The 20,097-nt window shown below is 41.3% G+C and overlaps 1 protein-coding gene across 4 annotated transcripts; it reads right to left on the minus strand.

Annotated features, from left to right (window-relative positions):
- Positions 1-2,419: 2,419 nt before the first annotated feature.
- On the minus strand, positions 2,420-19,766 carry NFE2L3 (NFE2 like bZIP transcription factor 3). 4 transcript variants are annotated; one of them, XM_074862312.1, is made up of 5 exons: positions 19,617-19,765; positions 19,267-19,328; positions 7,306-7,407; positions 6,277-6,360; positions 2,420-3,856 (listed from the first exon to the last, which is right to left on the minus strand). In XM_074862312.1, exons 1-5 carry the CDS (start codon positions 19,690-19,692, stop codon positions 2,645-2,647), a joined length of 1,536 nt encoding a protein of 511 aa, XP_074718413.1. In that variant the 5' UTR covers positions 19,693-19,765; the 3' UTR covers positions 2,420-2,644. The 4 variants fall into 4 exon arrangements, with proteins under 4 accessions (XP_074718413.1, XP_074718414.1, XP_074718420.1 ...); XM_074862313.1 differs by lacking the exons at positions 19,267-19,328; positions 19,617-19,765 and adding exons at positions 14,812-14,957; positions 18,963-19,220; XM_074862319.1 differs by lacking the exon at positions 6,277-6,360 and having other exon boundaries at positions 19,617-19,766.
- Positions 19,767-20,097: the final 331 nt, after the last annotated feature.

Consider the following 20,097-nt stretch of genomic DNA (forward strand, 5'->3'; position numbering starts at 1 on the left):
ACCTACCTAGTTTTGTCTTTTCTGCGGGTAGGTAGCTGAAGCTTTGAGAAAATTATGTAGTACGTCCAGACCTAGTGCTCAGCGTCTGCATCATCAGCACTGCTATAAGTCACACTCCACCCAAAATTAATAATTCACCTGAGAGGTTTTTAGCTGAGCTCTCAGAAATTGAGATTCATACACAAATTTCTTAAAGAAACACAGCTGTTGAGCAGTAATGAGAGTGGAATTAGCGGAGGGCAGTTCATGATACTTTCCCATCTGCAAATTTACAGATAAGGGAATGGGGTTGGGGCAGATGTCTTCACTTTATATGGATCATCTGGAGTATACTGCTTTCTGTTAGGATTGCTCTCTGAAAGAGTTCCGGCATGCTTCCTTATTTTCAGCATGTACCAAAATCTAATCATGTAACTGTTACCCAGTTGGGTGTATGTTTAATACTTCATTAGTAGCTGGCTTTACAAAAGTCTGCAGTGCTCACTCTACTGCTACTGAAGGAGTAGGCATCAGAAGGTTTAGCCATTTTTATATATTTTTTCCTCCCTTCCCTTTAGAACTGTAGAAACTTGTGTTGTAAGGCTCTAAACCAGAAATACTTGGGTTTCTGGTTTTATCAGTTACAGGCCTAATCTATTATCTATCAGAATTTGTGCACAGGGGCCATGAAGTAGACTTAAAAGATGTGGTCCTGCAAAGGCCACATGAGCAGAATTTAAAATGCTTATTATGTCATTTAATTAAAAGATGACAATCATGCTGACTCAAACACGTACTATTTCTTTTCCTGGAACTAGAAATAAAGTTCACAATTCATATGTATCTGTTACCTGTTGCATGCTTTGGTTGAAGTTCATGACAAGAAATTCCTGTGAATACCAGCTAGCATAGATACGCTTCACGCTGATGCTTAACCAATAGCGAGGAATTTCAGGGCCTCACCAATGAAAGTTTCTGCTATGAATTTACCCTATCAAGTTGAGGCTGCAGCAAAACTGATAAATAAAATAGATGCACACATTTATTTAAAGAAGTCTTTTAATATAAATTGCAGAGCAAATTGTTCAAACTGATGATTTCATTATTGATAATTCACTGCATTCAGTGCTCCCTTTTTAGAAAATACCACTTGGTGCTACCAGTTACTGTAAACATAAGTGCAAACAGACAACATGATTTACATGCTAATGACATAGTTTATTTCTTCAAAAGGTATAATTTGGCATTTAAGTTTGTATTGCGTATATACGTAGTTCTCATGCGTTTGGTGCAAGTGTTTTTTAACATACCTGACCATAAAGTTGCTATGTTGTCATCATGCCATGACCAATGAGATTTTTTTTTTTTAATACCAGTTTTACAGGTGTTGTTTATAAAAGATATAGAAAGTATTTGTTGCTATCTAGTTGTTAATATTAGTAATTATTTTAATACCTTACAAACTAGTATACCTCTTAACATTCCTTCCTCATTTTCTACATGCCTTTTAGGCCATCTTTTTCGCAGACCCTTTTCAGGTTGTAAAATAGAAAAGGATAAGCTGCTGTGAATATAACGTCTTCTTTTTTCATAGCACAAATAAATATCAAAACCAAAAGTTCTCTTCCTTCAAAGCTACTATCAGAGTGTAACCTCATTATCACAAGCGCAGAAAAATAGTAATTTGGTTCAATTTAATTTACTTTAAGGATTTGGGGAAAATCTAACAAAAAAAAAATCCATAACATTGAAGATACTTAATACCAGTTTTAAAAAGCTAAAAAGAAAAACTTTAGTACTTCTACTTCAGGAAGGTATCCAAATGGGGGAAAAAGCAAAGGTACACAAGTAAATATATCACAGACTAAGAAACAAAATAGGAACTCATTCACTATCACTAATTTTCATGGAAGAGAGTTGAGAACAATTCAGTTGCGGAGGATGAAGGTAAGACAACATTGAATCCAACACTAATTTTTCAGAATCTATTTGCAGGTTGACCATATGAGTTGTAAAATTAATTGGTACATTATGTTTGCTTGGAGCTATGATGGTGAAAGTAGGAAGAAAGAGGAAAAATGCAATAGCTTCCTGGGCCTCTCCTCAAAGGTAAACTAGGAAAAGCAGAACAGTTCTGAACAAATGCAAAGCACAGAGTATCTCCTAGGAATACATAAGTCTACAGTGAATTTAAGGTGAAGATGAACTTGAGCTACAATTTTTCATTCAGTGCTAAAAACGAATAATAAAATAAGGTCACTTTGTGTATGAAGAATCAAGTACTCAAGACTAAATCACATTTTTCTTCCATGTGTAACTTTGATCTAAAGCTTGCTTTTTTCCCCCCATTGATGTTCTCCCCTCTACCCCATCACCAGAAACTAAATTCCTAGTTTTACATAGGCCTATATAACTACACTTACAGTGATGGCCTAGCTCCCTTAATTCTAATTAAGACTAAAAAGATTTCCTCATTCAGAAGCCTCAGCTGGTAGACCTTCTAACAGATAATTGACTGGGTTTGCCAGACCCTTAAACATGCAGTCTTTCTCCTCAGATGTAGTCTTTTCTGTTTGTACTACTGTAATCACTGACCTACAGTCTTCACACAAATATCCTTATCATTCTTTCAGGAAAAATAAAACTTAAGTGACCTTCAGCCATCTTATTGTTGTTTCTGCTCTTTTTCGTTATCTTGTTTCTGTTCTGATTTGACCAAGTGTTTGGGTATTATGAAAACACTGCCATCGTTACTGCAATGAATGACATATTGGCAAGAGTTAACAGGTCTACCCTGGTCATCCCTCAATCTACTGAAAATGTTACGGTACAAATTGTTTAACTTTTGCTTCATCCGTCCGATTGATCTGCTACACTGAGAGTGCTCCTTTTCAAGGCTCTCCTTTTGTATTTGAAGATTACATACGTCTTCTTCCAAGTTAAGAATTGCATTCAGTTTACGTTTACGAGAATTTTGGGCAGCAACTTTGTTTTTTCCTCTTCGTCTGATGTCACGTAGCAGTGATACCTGCGTAGCTGTCAGATGGTTCTTTGCTAGCATAGTGTTGAAAGAGTCAACAGGCATGGTCACGATTTCATCTACCGAAAATGGTATTCTCAGAGCTTTTGCGTGGTGTTCATCGCTGCTAAGGTTTGTATCAGTAGAATTATGCCACCTATCCTTTACTTTATTTGGTTTCTCCATCCACATTTGCTGGTGATGCTTTGGAGTGGATGCTGCATGACTTGGCAGCAGATTATACATGTGGTTACAAAGAAATTGCTGAAGTGTGGCTTCTCTAGAACAGTCTGAATCACCTGGATATTCGACATGGACGTATTTACTGTGTTCTTGGCTATGGCCACCAACAGCTCCTAAGGCACGTGAAGAGGCAGATTTTACATCACTGCTGTACCCAACAGCACTTTCATTGCAGGCTGAGTAAGAGGCAGTGCTGTGACTTGAATTCAAAGACAGTCCCAAGTCTGAGCCAGGTTCTTCAAAGAGCTGAGAAACTTCTATAGGATGAAAGCCTTCCTCCAAAGCCAAAGAGATGAGTTTCATTTCATCAGAATTATCATCATGGGCTGTTAGGTTTCTAACATCAGCAGCTGAAAACAGCCCTGTCAAATCTGACTCATAAAGTAGTGATTCTGGAGTTGTGATATTAGAGCTTGACTGAGGAAAAGACTCTTGCCTTTGTAAATGTCTTGTTTCTGAATTTGATTGAGTGGGGTAGTCTGTTCTTAGTAGCATGGCATCATGAGGACTGAAACAGTGGCAAAGTGTCTGGGTCAAACTTATATTGTGGTGTGAGAATGATGGGTCTTGGCCTCTACTAGAAGTAGCAACTTGTATATCTTCCAGTAAACTCGCCTAAAAGATGATGAAAAGATGGGAAAAACGAGATCTTTCATAAAATTAGTGCCTTTACATTCCTCACCTATACAGGCTTGATCAATTTATTTTTTAATATTCCACTATTTGAATCTATTAAAGTCAAAATTTTGTATGTTAAACTCTTCTTCTAGCTATTGTGAATACTGTTTCCCATTTGTACACAGCATAACCTGCGTTGGTATGTGGCAAGAGGAGGCAGGAAGGGTGCAGAAGAAAAGTGACTGAAGGGATGGGAGGAGGACTCTCAAAGGACAGTGTGGGGCTGATGACTGTTAAGAGGTGAAAATGGGACTGTTGCTAAGTGTACATCAGGCTACAGCCTAGGTGTTACATCTGATCTGGCCTAGGAGAGGTGCTCCTGCCCCTTCCCGGGTAGTGGTTTTGATGATCATCTGATTCCAGGGTGAGCTGGTTCACGGTGCTAAACTGTTAGAAAATTAACTGTGTAAAGAAGATAAACAGCTCACTGGCAGGACTTAACCAGTAAGAACAGTGGTGTAAGAAAAGAGGGGAGGAGGACAGGAACATTGAGGTCTTAAGGTCCTGCTGGGATGTTCTCACTGCTTTTCTTTCACAGTTTATAAAGCTTTTGGGGCTGTGAGCTGCCACATTTGGCATAGCTCCTTCTTAACCAAGGTCTATTGTGTTCTGATTTCAACTCAGCTCCTTTACTAATGAGTTTGGAGGAAACATCCCCCCCCAGATCATATCTTCTGTGGATGTCTTTTGACTTTAAATTACTACTCATTTTTACTTTACAAAAATAAAGCTGCTATGTGATCCTTCAGTCCTGAAGTTCAGACGATAAACAAGTGCTGCAGTAGCATTTAGGCCTACCTTTTCTGGGCCTGGGTTATAGTTGCTGGGCCCTAGAAGTACAAAGCCACTGCATAAGATTATCTCAGGGTGCTTGCTAACAAGTAGAGTAGTCATAAAATACATGGATACAAAAAACTTGAGAATGTAAATACATCAAGTAGGAAGTGTATGATATGATTCCTCCATAGCTGAGCATCCCTACTGTGGTGCGGGAGAGGACTTTTCTGACTGCAGTGCATTGAATAAACAATGTAAAAAGCATTTTCCTCAGGGAAGGAATGATGTGCTGTAAAGACCAGAATGTCTTAAGTTCTCTGCTATGCTTACTGGGAGCTCAGGTAACAGAAGGAAGTCTTGCCTTATTTCTCCTAGGGAGTCACCTTTTACTAGACCATCTGTAGTCTGAGCGACAGAGCTGGTAATTTCAATTAAGTCCTTGAAAACAAATATTCTTAGCAAATTAACTATTAAAAAATCCCCCATACTGTAAAGACTTGGTACCTGGAAGAAACAAGTAACCCATTTTCAACTGATAGATTGTCACAAGATGGCAGTGCATTAATAGCCTTAAATAAAATATGCAACCGTGTATTGTTATAGCTACATAAAGGCTACAGCCAAATTCCTTTCAAATTATGAAAAGAACAGAGAAAACTAAACTGTTGAACTTCTGAACCTTGTTAGTGTGGAATCCATTACCAAAGCTGAGCAGAGGAGGAGGCTAATTTAATTTATAGACTGGGAGGTACTATCCAACCTAGAGATTCCCAAAACTAGCCGTTCCAGAGATAAACATGAAGTTATATGGAAAACACTAATGACACTATAAGGCTCCTCCAATGGAAAGCATATGTAAAATGCCCTTGGAGTCCTGCAAATAAAGGAATGTAGGGAGTAGCTTCATGGTTAATGATTGCAGCTATGAGCTGTAGGAGAAGAGGGAGACTCCAAGTAAGATAACAACTGTTGATTTGTGAAGATGGGCACCCAGAAAGTAAAGAATAGTATCAGAAGCCCAGAAGATAAAAAAAGAAAACAAAATGGTTTTATGCTAATGATGTCTGACCCGATTTGCAGCAAAGATGGGTCTGTTCTTCTTGAGGGTAGTATCTTTGTAAGCACTTGACCAAATATTTATGGCAACTATAATCTTTGGCTGCAAATGCTTAATAGCTGCTAGTGCTTAATAACTCAGTGTTGCTAGACAGAGAAACACACCAAGAGCTGCTGTATAAATATGAACGGGCATTAGGTTTCAGAAAGGGAATTATCAGTTGAACTAATTAAGTTGTCTAGTGGCTCCATCCAACTGAACACCAGGTGACAGAGAAGACAGGACTTTGCAGTTTTCAAATCCCAGACAAATTACTGGGGAAAATTTTTTGAGTAGAGCCAATAACAGCTGCTGTAAAAAATGGATGCTAGTGTCTTTAACGTCTTCAGGTAGGTTTACTGCACTGATTTGCTGATATATTCACTGGGTTTTTTTTAATTAGACAAAACAGAGCAAGTGTAATTATCCAACAGTCACTTACTGTATCCCAATCTATTAGCAGTACCTGTGTTTTCCCATTTACCTCTAGCATGTTTTCCATCTGCGATGACAGAAGCTGTAAATAGCCCGCTAAGGAGAGATGGGAATCTATATGGTTGCCGTTGCTCTGTGACAGAAGACACAAACACTTTGTAAAGCACAGTTATTTTGCATAAAAGGAGGTAAAAATCAAAGTCTGAGAGGAAACAGAGCACAGCTCTGTGAAACACTGCTGCTGAACCTGCCTTCAAGTCCTCATCCTGATGGGAGATGTCACATTACTAGAACAAGTAGAATAACTCCATGGCAAGAGCATCCTACTCTGCCCCACAACAGCAGAACTGGGCTTTCCTCTTCTCCGAGGCTGCACCTACACCACTGTGGAAAAATCAAGTATTTTTTCAAAGCCTAGCTGCCAGGGCAGTGGTGAACAGAGGGGCTGTCAGGAAAACCAGATCCGATGTTTTCAGCTCTCATAAGGTCTCAAGACAAATGAATACTCTTTTTGTTCTCAGAACAAAACCCAAAGTGCACCCATTTTGTTTTAACATCGTTAAGATTATTTCTCTCCCTTCTAGTTACAATAAACATTAAGATCTGAACAATCCATCTTCCCAAACGTAAATCTACATCTAAGCATCAAGTTTTACATAAATGGTGAAAGCAGTGTAATTTAGCATCCACGTCTCAAGTGTTCGTAGGTCAAAAAAAAAATCCTTGCTCACAGACAGAACACCTTTCAAGATGGAGAAAATAAAACCAAAGTGAAAAAAGGTTAGTTGCAAGAGATTTCTGTAAACTTCAGAACATTTCAACTACATAAACTATATGGGACAGGGCGGGCAATTTTCAAGAAGGTGTACAAAGGCATCATTTGCAAAGTATCCTCTAAAGTCACTGTTCCTTTCCTGCCCTTACAAAGGACACTCCAGAAGAAAAGAGGAAATCAAATATTCCTTTCAAAACCACTCACTCCGTTTACTTCACTACTCTTTATCTCACTGATAAGATCTATATCCTCCCTCACTTCCTCTTCACAGTTTTCTCTTCATCCATTTTTTTCATCATTTACTTGATTTATGACTTCCTCCTCCTCTTGCAGTTCCAGCTGATCATCTCCTTGGTGTGGACAACAGACATCCAAAGCTTCCTGACATGCTTTCAGGTCAACATCCTGAACACACAAATAAAACAGTTCTATTAAGCAACAAGCTGTCAAAATTAATCTTTAAAATGCACTTTTTTTCTTTTACAGCTATAGAATTTCAAATAAAATATACACTGAATGGTTTATGCATGTGGATGAACTGACTCTGTGCAGACTTTGGGGGCTGAATGAGTCTGATGTGAGTTCAGGAGCGCACACACTACCTCCTCTTTTGGTGCCCAGAAATCTGCAGTAGAAATGGACATTCATAAACACTGGAAACAAATTCTTCTAAAACAGACATATGATGATGTGATTTCATGGAAGGTTTGGGCTATCAATGTCTTTTGCATGTAATTTCACAACAGCATATTCAGGCCAGATATATAGTCAGTGATGGAATCTTAAAACAGGCAATTATACATGGCCAATCCCCATGTAGTCATTACCCATTTCCCATTAATCCAAATGATGGGATTTTTTTTTAATCTCCAGCAATGAAATTGTTCTGATTTAGTGGTCTCAGAAGCATTTTTCAAGTTATCTTTTATCTGTTAGTCATATCAGCAGACTTTGAAAAATTTTATTATAGGACTGGAGTATTGCTAGCGTAAGAAGGAATCACTGCTAAGGACATTGCATATTTATATTTTAAAAAAACTTTGGTATTTCAGCTTTTATAGGGCAAGTCTGAGTTATTAAACTGTGAAACTCAGTGGAATAGCAGCCAGAAAACCAAGTGGCCACACTGCATTAGTTCTATATATCCCCAGCAAAATGCTATGGCAGGAGCAGAAAAGACAAGCTCTAAACAGCAGCAAATGTAACAAGTTAGTGTTCTGTTCTAAAAATCACAACAAATTTACTTTACAGGTTTTATATGAAAGCATAAACTATATAAAAAACTACAGCTGTAGTAGTCATCAAAATGTGTTAAGAGGTTTTTTTAAAATTATTGCTTCATACAAAACACATTAAAAATTAAATGTAAGGTTTAAAAATAGGATTGGAGTAAAATTAAATCTAATCTGACAATAAATATTAATTTCATTTTTATTCTATTAATATTTATTTAAATGTATTTATTTACATAGTAAATTTATTTAAACAAATTTTATTTTTAACTGATTTTATTTGTTGTCTTTCCATTTTTCTGTACTTTCTTTTCAAGGATTGGAAAGGAACTTTAATTTTATAAACAGTCATTTCTAACAACAAATATCTGTTTGGGGGCACTCATCTGTCACTCTGATGTAAGGGGTACTTTCCTTCAATGATGCCTAATGCAATTTTCAGTTATTAAAAATGATATTCCAATACATTATGTCTTCTTTATTAGCTGCAGTTGGAAATGACCAGATGACTGGTTATTGCCAAATATGAGAAAACAAATTTACTTTTCTAAACAAACACACAAACCCCCAGTTTTCCTCTATGTAGTAAAACAGCAGGAGAGGGAATTAAGTATACAGGATGCTGAGAACATGGTAACTAGCTACTTGCAAACACTTAAATGACTTCAATGGAGCTACTCACAGGCATGCAGATAGTCCCATAATTACATGTTTGCAAGATCAGGGCCAGTCCTTAATTTTACAAAAAACCAACCTAATATTTGTCCAGTTAATATGATCTATTATCATTCTAATTAATAAAATGCATCAACATCAAAAGCAGATAAGAAGTCAAGGACAACCACTATTAAAGACCTTAAGCAGCTCCTCTTGAGCTGAGTGGCCTGGAAAGCTGCTGCTGCTGCTAAGGTACAGCATTCGGCTCCTGAATAACACATCAAATCCGTTACTCTAATGGCTGATGAAGAGGCAGATGCAGGAACCGGTTAGAAATGTGTTATCTATAATGTGGTGCCTTATAAAAACAACTGCAAGCACTGGTTTTGAATACACAAAGTATATGGGTGACAACTTGATGGTTCCTACTAAAATTACCAGGGGTACAAACCTATTCTACCGCCAGGGAAAAGAAGAGCTTGCGGTAACTTTGTGAAGAGCCCATGGTGTGTCCTGCAGATCATTCGAAACCCTCACAGTTCAACTTGCTTATGGTGGAAATCTGCCCACAGATGATGCTGCTCTGCTGAAGTCTACGATGGAGATGGTCCTTCCCAGAACTGTTGTGAGGACAACTGAATTTCTGATGTGCCTGATGGGACAGTTAGTTTCTGAAGAAAAACTAAGTGCTCCTGAAGCTCATAGAAATTTGTGAAGACTGTCATGGCTTCAGTTCCCCCAGAAAGTCAAAGAAAACTGAACTTTCAGGTCTTTTCCTATCAATATATAGAGCTGTTGACCACTAAGGAGATGGAGAATACTTCTGACCATGAATTTTAGGATTTATCTGGAGCCTGCATTGATATTTATGTAACTTTTAAGAAAAAATAATGTATTTTACTATTTTCTCTGCTAAGCCATAGACAGTGTCTTGCTATCCTTAGTTTCCAGGCTGAGAGCCACCAACTGCACTACAGGATCACATGCCATTTTGTCCTAACCCTTTGGCTTAAGAACAGGACAGAGGTCAGAGTCTCCCTCTGATCTTTGCACAAAGCTCCTGCTGATGTGAACAGAGGTACCAGTGGGGATGGGAGGGAGGCAGGGTCTCACATTTGTAATCATGACTGTTCACTGTAGTTTACCAAAGGGAATGGAACATCTCTACTGAATGAGCTTAATAATGCTGCATCGTGTGGCTTTGAAGATTAGTCTTACTACCACCAATTCTTCCTCCAGCAGATGACATTAAAATATACTCATGCTTGCTCACACTGATTATTACTGCAATAAGTTATTGATCCTCTTAAAAAAACTGTTTTCACCACTACCAGGGCAGTTTCTGAAGGAGCATGGCCCTGCGATCAGCTTTTCACAACACTGGCTGTAGATACAGTGCATGTAAGATTGTTCACAGCAAAATTTCTATGTACGGGATCATTTCAGCAAGATGCTATATGGAAATCATGTAACACAACCAGAACTTTTTCCCCTTAATTTCTCAGTTTTGGCTTCCAACAAAAATCTCCTGGATTATGCTGTTAAACATTTACTCCCTGACATTACACTTCCCACCAGCTTGTTAGTCTTTCCCAGTGATGAAGAACAGCTGAAAAATACTGCTCAACAACTGAACACTTCTTCCCATGCCTGTGCATCACTTGGGATTGATTGCTGAGCTACTGCTATGGGCAGAATAGGAGGGGTGCCTCTCCCAGAAACAGCCATATCATGTTTTTGAATAAGGCATTTCTTTAAAGATAGCTTAATTTTTCAGTCTGAATATACATCTAATGACAAAAGGGATCAGGTGTAAATACTACTTACTCAGTTTTGCGCTGCCACACTTAGCATTTCTGTCCTGTTGCTTATTTTGCATTAATGGTAGCAGAAGAAACAGTAATTGAGTTATAGTAATACCACTGTGAGTCCAAGAGCTAGATCAGGACCACATGTGGTTGGTTCCTGAACAGAGAAAAAGACTGATTTTTGCAGATGGTAGAAGACTTAATATTACCACTAAACCATTTATTGGTTTTATTGCAACATTTATTGCAACAGCCTTTCCACTTCTACCACTGGAGGGTGTGGAAGTTCACACCTCCCACAGCAGGCTGTTTCCAAATGGTAAACCACAACCCTACCTGAAGACAACCTTGGATTTGCATTTGGAAGGATTTCTGTGCAAGCACAAGGCAGGAGATTTACACTAAAATTCCCAGGGGGGGAAAAAAAAAAAAAAAAAGTATCTCAAACTCTAGTCTTGCTTCTGCCATTTACAAGTTTCAGTTGGGCTGGAGAACAAAAATCTGAGCCTAAGTCTGATTTACAAAATTATCCACCAGCCTTGTAGGTAGGAGGGCTGGTCTCTAACTGCATCTGCCCTCTCCCTAAGTTACAACTTACCTCAGGTCAACTATTGGCTTCAGTTTGTAAGTCTTCAGAATATGAAAAATAGTAATTTATGTCAAACCTGCTACTTAAGATGGTCCAAGAATCAATGTGGAGGTGAGAGAAAGTATGATTACGTGGGTGGCCTCACCTATGTTTAATTGGAAGGATGCTGCCTGCTCTGGCAGGTTTCCAGAGTTTCTTACTATGTTAAAAATAAAGCCTTCAGTTTCCAATTAAGTACATCGCAGTATTGATCTCAGCATGAATTGGGTGCACTGTACATCAAACTATTCCTCCACATATATTCTCCCCTTGCTTCCCACACCCATATATTATTTGTTGTCCATAAAACAATGTGTAGGGAGCAGAACCTGTAAAGATATCAAAATACGAACAGGTCTACTGTGATGCATTGCATGGGTGAACAAGACCCCCCTCTCTGGGAGCAGCAGAAAGCATAAGCAAGCTCAGTGTGCAGTTGGCAAACAGGGCTAAAACAACACAGCTCAGGGCTACAAGTGCACAGAAATATCTGACCTAGCTCTGGAGTAACAGAAACGTCTCACCGCAGCAGAACAGAGCAGAGAGGGTGGTTTGCCTGGGTGTACAGACAGCACCGAGAGGCAGGGGCTACTTGCCCCTGGAAAGCTGTTTCACTGCAATCAGACTCTGAGCTATCCCTACCAATATCCCAGTGCCAGAGCAAAGGTGTATGACTACCACTATTTGCAAAAGGACATAATTTTTTGTGCTGATTACTCATGTATCCTGTTCACATGCTGTCTTCTAACTCCTCTGCATTACATTCTCTTTATTTTAGCTGTCAAGCTTTAAATTGCTCCATTACTGTAATTAACCTTTGAGATGCTTTTCTGCAAACTTATGTCCCTTCTTCTTTATTAACTGCACTTCTCGGTAGAACTGTCCCTCTCCTTGCTACTAGCTGGAAAGATGCGGCACAGGCCTGGAGATCTTTGTCACATTTTGAACAATTAAATAGCATTTCCAGAAAATCGTCCCACACCAACAGAATTTAGGCAAAAGAAATACAGCTTCTAGTAACATAACCAGTAGTTTTTTACTACTTTGCATTATTAAATATGATTAATAATCAAATATAATATTGCATAGCTGTTATCATATAGCTCTAAGGTTACTTATGTTGCTCTTTGCTTGTGTACTTTAAATATGTGATGTTAATTAATCTTACCAATGTATATCTACTTAATTTCAGCTAAAAAGCAAAATGTTTCTTGCTGTTTCTCTATATTCATAATGAGCCCTAAAATATCCTGAAAGCACAGAAACAGAAGAGTATTTATTTTTTTATTTGAAATGCAGCTGGGGTTTAGAAAGCATGGAGAGTGGAATGGCAGATGGAAACACCAAATATCAAAGTAACTTTTGTGTTATATATGGCGAGGGTTAAAAATAACACTAAACCGTGCTAAGCAATGCAATTGAGTAAATCAAATGGTACACAACTGTGACTCCAAAAGTGGCACCTGTTGAATGTCTACGACACATCTACTCTAAATCCTAATAATACCATCTGGGCTGCAACCAAACGTGCACTGTTAAAGGCACTCCAGCTTGTTGCAGTGAGTTGTTAGCACCTCTCTAACTACAGGCATTTCGGAAACAAAAGCACTAGGGCTTTACATAGCATGGTTCAGCTGTGTCAGCTAACAAAAAACACCCATACTCTGTGCACTCTACATGTTCAGCATAAACACAGAATTAACACCAACCTACTCGCCAAATGCAGGCAGAGACGGATACAAGTTGAAGATACAGACACAAATGGTACCGTCACTAATTTCAATGAAGACATCAGTTTTCATGCTGAAGATGGCTTGATATCCCCTTCAAAATGAACCTTTTAAACCACTTCTGAAGCATAAACCAAGCACTTTTAACACTCTAGCCATTTGGTCCTGTGCTGGTGTTTGCACCAGAAAATAATTTCTTCCTACAGATTACAACATCTCTGACAGTAAATCTGATGAAGGTTATTAAATTTATTCAGTCACTCTTTCAAAGCAAGCACATTAAAAAAGAAATAGCTCTTTCTATGCCTCTGCTGTCCCAAGATGGTTTCTACTGTGGTTGGTGAACTACACAACATCGGGGTTCTCTGAGAGACTCTCTTCTTTCCTTCTCTTTTTCTCTATCTTTACCCAGGCTAGATTGCTAGTATAGCCTCATTGGTATGATGTAGTCACTACTGAAAAAATATAAAGATATCCAGGGACCACCCTTTCTGATAAAACTTTGTCCACAACTCAGTTCCCGATGTCTTCTGTTTGAGCCCTCCCAGGTGAACATACTTTCTCAGGTATCCAGCTCCCAGCTTTCTCAAGCTACTGATCTCATTGCAACACCAATCATGGGCTAACTCACAGCTCTGAATAGGGAGTGCTGTTAAAATACAGAGTCTGATATTGTAGCTCCTCTGGGATTTGAGGATCTTCACCTTCCCTCTGCCACTGTTTGTAATTTGTCTTCTATTTTCCACATTTACCACACTTCAATTCTTTCTTCTTTATGCCTGATACTCCGTTCATCTCCTCTCACATACACTTCTCATGCATGTCCTACACCAGGAATACCTTCCCCGCTCTCCAGGGAGCAGGAAAATGCTGGTGCAGGTCAGCACTATGCCACTGACTCCCTCCACACCCTCCTTGCTTGACTTGGCTTTTTCAAAACCCTTGTGCCTTCCGCAGCACTCTGTAACAGAAATTAAAATCACCATCTTTCAAGACAATATGTACCTCAGATGCCTGAGGTTCTTCTCTTAGCCCACCTCTCCCTGAAACACCGTGTGGTCCTTCACACACCCTCCTATTAAACCTAGGTAAGCTCTGGCTAATGGGTAAGAGCCATCCACAAGCAGGGACCTGGACCATTTATCTATTTGCAGATGTCCCTGCACAGCAATATTGCCATGTCCTAGTCAATGAGTTCAAAAGAAAAAAAAGAAAAAAAAAAAGAATACTTTGAAATATGTTCTGTAAGTTAAGCACACAGCTTCAGTGGAACTGCTCTCAAGCAGACTGGATAAAAGCCTTCCGAAAAAAGCCTACCTGGTTTCTACTTACCTTCACTTTACCAAACTTTTGACACTCACTAAGAAAAAAAAAATCTGTAACTCAAACTATTCTCACCCAGGGTAAATACTTCAAATGGTGCCCGAAGTCTGGGATGGATTCACCCCCCGCAGTGCTTTAATACTGTGAAACTGCCTCTAACAGTGTTCAGAGAACAGTGCTTGTATGAGGTTTTACATAACCTGACCCAAACTGCCCTTTCTAAACACAAACGTAGAGACTACAGTACAGGCAATACAAATTATCCACTCTGTATCTTCTTCCTTAACTTTTGTAATTCATAAACAACAGCAATGTTATGCTGTTAATTATTAATTAGAGCAGGTGTTCTTTAATCAAGCCCAGGAATTCAGCTCTTGGTAAGGGCTTCAAAATCTGTCGTAGAGAATGTAATACATCCAGATAAAACAAACCTTCTTGGTTTGGGTGGGAGCAGAGCCTTCCTTCTCTGTCCTAGCCCAAGCTGGAGCATGTCCCATGTATGACGTGATGACCCAGCACAGCAACTGCTGCCCTCATTCACGTACTGGCTCTCCTGCTGGCACAGGCAGCATCAGTGCTTGGGGGTTCATGCGATTTGGAAAGTGAGAACATTTTTACTGTAAGATTCAGGCCGGATAAAAAACTGAAGAGCAACGTAGTCCACTCCAGCTAACCTAAATAATTCCCCGTGTATATTCTGTGAAAGATAAGAACCCATCCAATTTTGTATTCCCTTTCTTCAAATGTCTACATATATATACACACACACATACATGCACACATAAAAATCTGATATACGGAGAGAAAGGGAAAAGAAAACCACTGAATCAAGTAGGGCAGCTTTTAACTCTTGCAAGATCTTCAGCTAAGACACTGTTGTATAACAAGCTTCAAGACTTTCTCTGCATTTGTGAATACTATCACCATATACATAGGACTGATGCCACATCTTGCAGCACTCCCATTGCCCCACACGCAGTTTTTAAGGTGCTTTGGAAAATGTGTCTCCTTCATTTGTATATGGACTTATGGTTCAACATAACAGCTTTTAGAAGTGTTGTCAGGGCAGAGTTACAGTGAGAAGCCCAAGGAAAATGCAGTTGGCAGAGTGGGGCACTGACTGCACCCCAGGTTACGTGCCTGTGGGATGGTTTCTCTCTTTTCCCCAACAATATAAGACCTATATCCAGTGTCAGCTGTGTGTCTTTTTTCAGTTGGGTTTTTTTTTTCTTTTTCTGTGCTTAAAACTTCAAAATTTACACAGCCACAGAGTGTCTCAATTCAGCATTTTCCTTAAAGCGCATCCCTTGAGCAATCCAACAATAACTTACAAGCACATTGGGAAAAAATAAGTGGACATGCCTAACTTTACCTGTGTGAGTAAGTCAACGTGACCTACTCACATATGACCTACTCAGTGTGACCTACTTGTGTGAGTAGGTTTGAGTAGGTCAAGAACAGTTAGGCACCCATGTTTTCAATAGTGAATGTCAGCATTCAAATAGGTGCTGAATATCCTGTCAGCATTTAAGGAGTAAGTGGTGCTTCTGTTATAAATTCTTTCTTAAAAAAACAAGATTGCAATCTCTTTTTTTCAGCAAACTGTGAAGAGGAAGACTAGGTGGTGCACAAACACTGTTGTATCTGGGAAAAAAGTACCATGAGAAATAATCACCCCAAAGAAAAGACAAGGTTCACTCCTACGCTTTTTATCTATTTTCTTAGCAAACATGCCCACTGCAGCCTAAAATCTTGGTCAGGGGCATTCTGCAAATGGTAGGACCTTTCATTACTATAGAAATTATTCCATTTCCTTGCATGAACTGATGCATGTTCTCCTGGCTATTCAAAACAAAAGTTTATTGCTTTTTTTCTTTCTTTTTTTTTTTTTTTTTTCTTCTCTAAAGATGTAACTCATGGTTCCCATGCAGGAACCCTGGTACCTTAGTCCCAATCTTAAACATCCATGAGAACCAAACCTACAAGCTTTGATTCTGTAGCTGACCCAGAGAGGCATTAAACTAATATCCTAAGACATATGAGCACATCTTGTATCAACCAGCCTCTAGGACCTGCTGTAGGTAATGCAGGACAGTGAATTATGTACATGATTTAGAACAAGAAACTTTTAAATGTGGTATCTGCTGTGGTACAAACACTCTTTATCCCTGGTCCTGTTACACACATCCATCCAAGAAAATGGATAGCAAGACTAAGATCATATGATTATTTTCTCCATTAAAAGGTGTATTTCAGAAGAAATATATTTTGTTGGTTTTACTACTCAGGCAACAAAATATTGTGGTGTTTAAATTTAATCAGCAAACTTATGTTTGATTACAGAAAGGGACTGAATGAAATAGTTTACTGGGAACATAGTGAATACAAAGGTTAGGGCTGATCCCTGTGTGTCGGGCAGCAAGCTGAGTGTAGGAACTCACCTGTTTGCTTTACTCATTGTCAGAGATGAAGTGCTCGGGCTGTCCTAACACCGCACTACATTTTATCTTAGCACAGACCAGAAAAATAGGCCAGGCAACCCCATACGGTTTAGCATGCTCCAACAGCATGCTTCCACCACTGAATTCATTTTCTTGTTCATCTGCAGTTGTCTTCCAGAGTGGTTTTAAATACCATTTCCCTAAGGATGAGGATCAACAGATCGCATTGTGTTGCCAACAATGTTCCCAGCAGGGACTGGAGCCCAATGAATAAAATTAATCCAGGAGTGGGTGAATCCAGCTGCTAACTTTTCAGAACATCACACAATCCCACAATACCGAGCAGAACAAAGCAATCTCTTTCATCTGTTTACACAGACTCCTCGTCCTGATCTAGCGTGGATAAGAGAAATGCTAAAAATAGCTCAGGTCTATTTTTACAAAAGGCAAAATGAAGGTTATAAATCAGCTAAACCACTTTGAAATCCATTAAACTGTTACAATAACATTTTGACAGCATGAGTGGACTTACTCAACCCTACAGAGGTCACCTTTAAAACAAAGATCAGCTTTTTCCTCTGTGTTTCATGTTTTGGACCTGTCATGCACTTCAAAAGAAGTCTGGTGGAAGAGACACGGGGGTTTTCACTTAGAAGTCCATTTACATTTTAGGTCAAGAACTTAATATTGTCTTATCTTGCTCCAATCATTCTTTTACTTAAATAAAATGTGCTTAAGAGAGGCCCAGACCTACATTTACCAGAGACATGAATCATCTCTCCACAGAAAGGAGTGATCCCTTGCAGTTAGGATGTTGAAACTAGTTTTGCAACTACTTTACAAAAATAACCAACCTAACACATGGGGAAATAGGAAAAAAAAAAAAAAAAAAGGAAAAAGAAAAGGAAAAAGGAAAAAAAGAAAACCTAACATGCAAGACAAATTTATCAGTTGATGCTAGTCTCTTCATTCATAATAAGAACCAACTATTCCTAAAGGTTCAAAACCAACTTGAAAATGTTGGTAGTTCAATTTGACATTTCAAAAGCTAATGAACATCTGAGTCACAAAAATCATCATTTTGGCATTACTGTATCTTTTGTATCCACACAATGTATCCCAAAAGTCCCAGATCATAAACTACTCTGGAAAAATGCCACTCTAAGCCCACTAGCGACTCAACTCAGAAAAGCAGTCCCTGAAGCTGAACGGCTCGGCTGATCTTCGAGTTACAGATGTGCACAGCTCTTCTGCGGGACGAGGGCCTGAGTGGGCACACACCGACAGAGGTGCAGCAAAGACTGTGCGCTGGGTGCCCGGAACGGGGGCACCTGCCACTGCTGCCGGGCACCGCCTGCCCGAGCGTGTGGTTCAAGATGCCCCACTGATACCAGGGGCACGGCGCGGCCGGAGGGAGGTTAGCCCCGGCACAGGGAGACTCCCAAGATGTAAGAAATGCTCCTGCCAAGTGGAGTTACCGGACTACCACACGCACATGCCCTTCCCCAAGGTTCGGGGCGCAGCTCTGCTCCTCGTCGCGGTGCGCTGCCGAGAAGCCGCATTTCGGCGGCCGCATGACATTGGCCTGTGCGCCACGGGAGGGACACCGAGGCGGTTCCGGAGGAAATGCCAAGCAGAAGGGTCGGCCCCGGCCTCGCAACCCGGCGTGGCAGGTGCCACGCGTGTGCCCGGGCCAGGGCAGCTCTGACGGGCCGGTGCCGGGACAACCACCGCCCGCTGCCGCCACCACGCTGCTGCACGGCGACACCCCGCAGCACGGACCCGCCGCTGGCTTGGCGTGGGCTCCCCGCTGCCCGGGGCCCCCGCCCGGGACGAGGGACACGGCGGGAGGGGGGAGCGCACCGGCCCGCCCTGCACACTCCTAGAGATCTCCCTCCTCGCTTTTTTTTTTTTTTGGGGGGGGGGTGTGGTGGTGGTGTCTGGCTCAGAAAAGCGTCCTCCGCGTCCCCACAGCCCGCCCCACACCTACACCCCCAGACGGCCCGTCTGCCCCGGGGTGCCCCCCCAGCCTCGCTCTGCCGAGGCGGCGGGGCAGGCCCGGAGCCCGCCGCTGTCGGTGCCTGCCCGGCCGGGACTGCCCCCGCCTCCCCCCGCCCCGGGGCCGCCGCCGCCGGCCTTACCTCCGCCATGGGTTCGCCGCCCTCCCCTCCTGCCCCCGCGGCGCGGCGGGGCCGGGGGCGCTGCCCACCGAGCCCGAGGAGACTCGGGGGTGTGGGGGGGACGCGGTGACCCGTGGCTGCCCGGGGCAGGCCCGCTGATCCCCGCAGCCGACGCGCCTCGTGGGGTGCGTGGGGGGAGGCGCCGCACCGGCCCTTCCCCCCGGGCGGGCGGGGACGCGGAACGGGGACGCGGGACGCGGGCACCCCCGCACCCCCCCACCCCGCCGCCGCGTCAAGCGCCGCTCCGCCGGGCCGGGCCCCCCACCTGCGTCCGGGGGCCTTCCTGCGTGCCCAGGGGCAGCCACAGCCCTCGGCTGCTGGGGCGAGCTGGAAATGGAGGAGGCGAGTTAGAAAGTATGGTAGCTAGGGAAACTACAACAACAATAATAATAGTAATACAAAGCGATTCTCCACCTGACTCTGGCAGTAAACGTTCATGTCCAACCCCCCCCCACCCCCCCGTTTTTAGAATCCCCAAATAAAAGTAACAACACATACAGGTATGGGTTTTAATTACAGTCAACCCGGTGTCTAAATACCGATCCAGTGCCTTTGCTTTCCCACCTGCTGAACTGATTTTCCACAACACATCTACTTAGCACTGCGTGAACTTACTCTCACACATCCTAGAGGGATCTTTTCCAGCTGTTTGGTTCTCTGTCCTCCGAAAAGGCCTTTTATCACTTTTCATCACTTCTACTTATCTGAGTGTTTCAGGCTTGTTTTGGCATTTACAAGGCATAAGGCTGTTCGGGCAGATCTTGAAAGTGTCACTTCTTCAGTGATAAGTCTGTGTGTAATGGGTGCAGTTTCTCATTTTTCTGTTATCATGGATGATATTTCCCTTTTTCCTTTGTGTCCGGTGTGATACTGTGCAAAGGGTGTGTTACAATACTCACAGTGTTTTCTTGCATCTTGTTTCTTGAGTTCCGATTAAAATGACAGTGTTCTTTCAAAAATTCTAATGAGCTGGAATCTGCTAGGGTCTTCTGACGTGCGGAATAATGACTTTACAACCAGTAAGGTTATAAAGAAGGTATGTTTATTCAGCGCTGGGTGCACAGGGATTGCTCCTCCACAAGCGTGCACCCCTTGG

The sequence above is a fragment of the Strix uralensis genome, chromosome 1 (assembly GCF_047716275.1).
Source record: "Strix uralensis isolate ZFMK-TIS-50842 chromosome 1, bStrUra1, whole genome shotgun sequence".
In the NCBI taxonomy this organism is placed as follows: Eukaryota; Metazoa; Chordata; class Aves; order Strigiformes; family Strigidae; genus Strix; species Strix uralensis.